The sequence below is a fragment of the Drosophila elegans genome, unplaced genomic scaffold, assembly GCF_018152505.1.
Source record: "Drosophila elegans isolate 14027-0461.03 unplaced genomic scaffold, ASM1815250v1 contig_468, whole genome shotgun sequence".
NCBI lineage: Eukaryota > Metazoa > Arthropoda > Insecta > Diptera > Drosophilidae > Drosophila > Drosophila elegans.
In genome coordinates, this window is record NW_024545855.1 from 510,367 (window position 1) to 516,582 (window position 6,216).

Here is a 6,216-nt window from a genome sequence, read left to right on the forward strand (position 1 = left end):
GGAGATGTGAGATGGTGCCTCCTGCTGCCTGCAGTCGTTGCATAACTCATACGCACCGTGTGCCGGGGACCGTGCCGTGATGCGTGGCAAACTGGCAGCAGCAGCAGCAGCAGCAGCAGCAGCAGCGACGGTGGAGTACCAGTATTCGCCATATCACCGACACAAAGCGAAGAAAGGGCCACGAAAAATGGCAGCCAAGAGAATTTTAAATTACGCTTTTGAGTGTCGACCGAGGCTGAGGCCGAAATGCAGTTGCAACTGCAGTTGCTGCGTGCATTTAATTGCAAATGAAGCAAGAGCAGCGGCGCAGCCAAAGCGCTGACAATGCCAATTCCCAGCTTCAACTTCAGTTACCCCCATCCTCCATCCATCCCTTTTCGCTGGAAGCCACATGCAACGGCGAACTGCAAATAACGTTTAATCAAAGTTGTTGAAATTGATAGCATTGTTTGTAGTGCACGCGCGCCAAATGGCAAAATGCATTTTAAATTGCGCTAAATGTGTTAATTAAAGTTACCCCTCCCAGATTTCCAGACATGAGTTTGCTACTGCGGCTCATTGGCTGTGATTATTGTGGGGCCAGGAACGCAATCCGCTAAATAAGTAAGCGGGCAAGTAGCTACAACACAGCTCGGTGGAAATGCAACAGATTTGAATTAGAAAAGCACAGACATCGAACCGAAAGAGAAAACTCGGAAAAATTGCAACTTGGTTGCTGTGGCAGGCAATAAAATAAAGTCTTAGCCAAGCGCCAGGCACAAACTGGGGGCACTTTTAATTTGTTGTGCAACAAATTAGCATTTATTTTCATTAGGATTCCGACTTCCTGTGTAGTGTGTGTGTCTGCTTGCCTCGTCTCGTCCCCTAAACAGCGCGTTTTCCCATTCATTTTTTGTCAGCTCTTATGCGCGTTGTTTGTTTTTAATTATAAATACATGTAAGCTGAGCAATTTTAACCCATTGGTCTCAATAGATTCAAAAATTTTCAAATATTTTAAGGTAAGTCTCAAGCTATAAATTTCTTACAGTTATTTGTTCCTTAAAAAACAAAAAAATTTATTGAGCTGCTTACACTATTTGTAGATATATGTAAACTGACCATTATTATTTTAATAAATAGATCTAATATCAGTTCTTATTTTAAAACTTTTTAAGTCTGAAAGATTTTCTAATTAATGATTTTGACACAACTTATTTTAGTGTTAAGGACAAGCTTACGACATTTTTGTTCGAACCAAATGTATATAAGTATAACGTACATTATATTTTTTTTTTTTAAGCAAAAGTTTTTATGGGTCAAAATTGTATATAAAGTTCTTTGTTTTCTGTTTTTAGAGCACGTTTGTTTGCTAGTTGTAATACTGGACCTTATATGTTAATTAGTTTGTAGCACACCTTAAATATCTACTGCAAATAAAAAGCCCTAAGCCATAAGCGATGGTTATGCGTTACTAAAAAATCCATAGAAAAGTTTCCGCTCTTCTACATTGTGCCACCCCATTTTCGTGCAATGGGTTAATGCTGCAGGTCCGCCCCTTCCCTCTCTTGAAACATAGAAATGTGCGCGGGATTCTTGCATTCAATTAATGCGTGTGCGAGTATAGAAAGCATCGCCGCGTCGCCGTTGCTGCCCATCCTCGTCCTCCATCCAATCCCCATCGCCATCACCATCTGCATGCCCATCCCGATCCCTATTCCGAACCCTATGGCCATAGCCATAACCATGACCATCGTCATCATCACCTTGCCGGCGCTGGGCATTATCCAAGTAAGAGCTCACGCCCGACTGAGCGCCCAACGAAGCTGAAGACCACGGTGCGGATGAGTAACGCCGACTGCCATAAGACCAAGGATGCCGACGGGAGTTGGTTGTGGTGCCGGCATACGGGTTGTAGTGGTGCTGATAGTAATCGGACCCCGAGTCCGACTCAAAGTGCTCGATGTGTGTGGCGGTGGTGCGATTAGGATAGAAATCAGTACGAGGAGGAGAAGGAGTATGTGGTCTGCGCTGCCCCTGCCCGTAATTATAATCATCATCATCATGATCCACAATGTGGGGGCGATAATCATGATGGGGGTTTAAGTTCGCCTGAGGCTGGTAGTGAGTAGTGTCCAGCTGGTGGGGCTTATTGGCCACCTCCAGAACACCGCTGTAGGGCGACTGCAGCACCACCGTGGGCGTAACAATGGAGGGCGGCACACTGGGCTCCACGGCCGGAACTAAAGCAGCCTGATTCCAAGATGATGCCGCCGCCGATTCGGTTGCCGTGGTGGAGGTCTGCTCTCGTGAATTCATCTCGGATAATTTGTTGAAACGGTTGCGAGTGTCGCTGGCGGTGAGCACCATCACGGTGGGATTCATGTCCATCACGTGGTCCTTCAGGCAGTTCTGCAGGATGTTAATGAAGAAGAAAAAGGAGAGGAGCGTTAGTGCGTTCATCACCGAGCCGCCGCTTTTTTTCTTCGATTTCTTCGAGGATTTCGTGGGCGGCGGTGGCAGGTGCTCCGGCGGTGGCGGGTGGTGCGGCGGATATGCGGGCCCACTGGCGCCCGAACTGCTCGGGTGGAAGGAGGAGAAGCTGCCGGAGGGTGGGCCATGCTGCAACTCGTACTCCTCGGATGGCTCCATGCTGCTGCAAGTTTTAACTTTCATTAGGTTCAGGGTGAGAGCTGAGGTTGGTGTTCCGGTTTGACTTTGGCTGCCAAAGCACTAAGAGAAAAACACTTAAGTTTATGTTAAAAGTGTGAACAGATTTCCAAGAACAAGCAAAATCATTCTCAAATAATGAAATATATAAACATGATCATTAATAAAAATTATTTTTCTTATCTAGGATAAAGAAAAATTCTATTTCCGCTGATCTAGACTAATATTTGATACCAAAACAAAAGAAAACTAAATATTTATCTTTAAAAACATTCAATTATAGTTTGCCGAAATATATTTTATATATAAATAACACTCAAATATTTACCTTACTCTCACATAAGTAAAACTTAATTAATAAAATACTATAAATTTGAGTAAAACTATTATTGAAGTTAACAAACAAAACAAAAAAAAAAACAATGAAGTGACAATTAAAACCTAATATAGGATTAAGCATAAGGCCACCTTCTTTAGCTTAAAGATGTCATTAAATAATAATAATAATATATGGAATTCAGTTTAGTTAACATATTTTCAAAAAAAAAATGCTAAGCAGTTATCTTAAGACCGAAACCTACAAATAAAATTAACAAAAACAATAACAAACCAAAATGGCCATAAAAAGTATTAAAATTACCTTCAAATTAAGGAATAACGTCTTAAAAACAGTCGAAATGGACTAAGTATTAGTTGTTCTTTTGATACTTTTTTTTGGGCGTGCTCTGAGTGTATATTCCAATTTGTCTTAAATTTTAGATTGTGTTGTTCTCGACTTGATGGTTTTATGTAAATTAAATTTGGTATTAAGAAGTATCTTTAAATTTCTCTCAGTGTGGTGGTGGTACTGGGCTTACCCGTATCCGGAGTGTCCGCTGCCAGAAGCCGTGGGCGCGTAAGCACCGTTGTGGCTGCTGGCGGCCGCCAAAAGCGGGGGTCGTCCCAGTTGGCCCTGTTGCCCCTGCTGCGCCTGGTGTCCTTGATGTCCTTGGTGGTAATGGCCCGGGAAGTAGTGGCTTGGGTAGTAGTGGTTGGGATAGTAATGCATGCGCTGCGTTTGACTGCGAGATAAGGTGAGAAGTTGGAGGTGAGGTGAGGTGAGGTGAGGTAAGGGGATCAGAGGCCGAGACAACGTTCCTGTTTGTGCCCCACATTAGCCCGACTAAGTGCCTGAGGTATCAGCCTTGTGGACCTTTCGGGCCTGTGGCTGGCGGCAATGGGATTTGCTCCTGCACTTGATCGCGTAGTCTTTAAGTCAAGTGCTACACTTAATCCTGTTGCTTTTAATTAATCAATGAAGCTCTAATGCTCTAGCCTTTAGAGTTTTGTTAATGCATGCTTCTGCAGTTTATTTTCAATCACTTGTTAATCCATTTGTTCTCTTGAATAAGTTTAATAACGGAAAATTGTTTTCATATTATATTCTAGCTTGAAAACTAATCATTTCAAATAATGTGATTTAACGCGCTATTAAAAACAATTGCAAAGCTTTGCAGCTAAAAGAGATTCACAATCTTTAATTTGTATTTTAAATTCTGTGAAATTGCTTAAATAACATTCAAAATTTATAATTGTATAAGCATTTAGGCAGTAGATTGAAAAATATGTTAGCTTTCTTCATTGGTCAAAACTCATTAATTTACTTTAAGAAGTTTTGATATAAAAGTATTTTGTTAGTAAACTACTTCTTGAAAGTTCTATTTTATTCGTCAGTAAATATGTTTTTTTCTTTTATCCTATAAATGAGATGATGTTAAATTTCCCAAAAATGGCTATAATTAACCTTATCAATTAATAGTTTTCTTAGATTTCAAGGTAAAACAAAGACTGTTTAACACTTTATAACGATGTTACTGTCGTTGGCTATGGCTTACGCATTATTATTTTCCAAAATGGCTGCCAGCAGCGGATGCTGTTGCTGCTGTCCCTGCTGCTGTTGCAAATTCAGCTGACTCGTCACTTCGTCGCCGTGGGACATTTTCGCCGTTTTTGAGTTCACAATTTAATTTCTAATTGATTTGTGCCAAAATTCGCGTGTGTTTATCACTTCACAGCACCGTGCCCCATTGTTGCTGCCGTTAGGCCTGCCATACACCGATGGCAACTCGGCTGCGGAAGCCGCAAACAGGACGAAATTGAACAGGAGCAGGAGTTAAAGGAGGTGGCAGCGGCAATAGAGTTGGAGATGGAGCGCCCAACCGCAAGTGACAATGTCGCTTAGGCAACTGGGCAAAGCCTTTGCCAGACACTTGGCTGGCAGGCGGCTATTAACGCAGGTGAACTGGCTGAGAGGAGGTGGCGGAGGGGGAGCGGTGCGGGGACGGAGACTGTCATTGTCAGCTGCTAAGTGAGTTTGGCTACAACTAGCAACTGGCACCTGCAACGGCCTTAGAACTATTAATGGCAGTGATGGTAAGTGACTAAGCAGTTGTACCTAATAAATTTAGGAGGTACCTAGCTTTGTGAACTCTAACAACATTGTTAAATTAATAATTAACTCCTTCTTAAGTTTATTATTAAATGTATCAATGAATGATTAAAGAAATTTTAATGTCATGAATCGTAAAGATATATTAATTTTTTTAACTTTAAAGTTTTTGACATTGTTTCAACCAAAATAAATTAATAGTTTCAAGTTATTAAATGTTGCCTTCAAAATAAACTTAAGGCATTATACAGGTATAAGTATTATAATATTCGTCGGCTTAATTATTGAAATTTTAAAATATAAATTTTATACCTTTGGAATTTGTAACGCATTTTATTAAAAATATACGTTCATACTCTACACTATTGAGCCAATAGTTTAAAATTTATTCAATAAAAGTTGCGTTTCTATGATTGTGTTATTTTCTTACAAGACAATATAAAGTCAAAAAAATAAAACGAAAATGAGTAGTTTGAATTACATTTTGAAAATTTAAATAAATAATACGAAAATTGCACGAAACCACTTTAAGCGTTGTGTATAAGCTTATAAGCTTATTTATTTTGTAATTTTATTTTGTACCTTGCAAAAAAGAGTGGTACCTCTTCCATCACTGAGCAGTAACCGTACCAAGCTGCCAGCTGACAATTGCCGGCAAAGTGTTTTGCGGCGACATCGGCCAACTGACACACACCTGAATTGGAGCGTTGCGCTGCATGCACTGCATGCACTGCACATTTCGGCCAGGCCAGACAATTAGTGCACGACAAAGGCCGGGAATGCTCCTTGGCATCTCCACTACATCTCCACTCAATCTCCTCCCCACCTCCACAAACCCACCCCCGATTCCTGTCAGTGTTAATGACGCTGCAGTCGCTTGTTTATTGCATTAAAAGCTCTATGGATGCAGCGTTATGCATCAGAAATTGTCATAATTGTGCCCCGTGTCTGGCCCTGACTTTGCCACAGTTTGGGCAGCCAAATGGAGCTCGGTTCTTGTGGTCTCTTGTGCGGTTAGTTGAACCCGGCTTTTGGCCAGCACCATCCGCTCCAGCCAGTTCCCCTTCGTCCCCGTTCTTTGGTCTTTGGTCTGCAAAGATTTATGACTGGGGCTAATAGTTTTCATTGCCAGAAATATTAT

At 41.3% G+C, this 6,216-nt stretch overlaps 1 protein-coding gene across 1 annotated transcript; it reads right to left on the reverse strand.

Annotated features, from left to right (window-relative positions):
- Positions 1-1,147: 1,147 nt before the first annotated feature.
- On the reverse strand, positions 1,148-4,678 carry LOC108143805 (putative uncharacterized protein DDB_G0291608). The gene is made up of 3 exons (XM_017268328.1): positions 4,522-4,678; positions 3,505-3,708; positions 1,148-2,633 (listed from the first exon to the last, which is right to left on the reverse strand). Exons 1-3 carry the CDS (start codon positions 4,623-4,625, stop codon positions 1,580-1,582), a joined length of 1,362 nt encoding a protein of 453 aa, XP_017123817.1. The 5' UTR covers positions 4,626-4,678; the 3' UTR covers positions 1,148-1,579.
- Between the last annotated feature and the right edge of the window lie 1,538 nt (positions 4,679-6,216).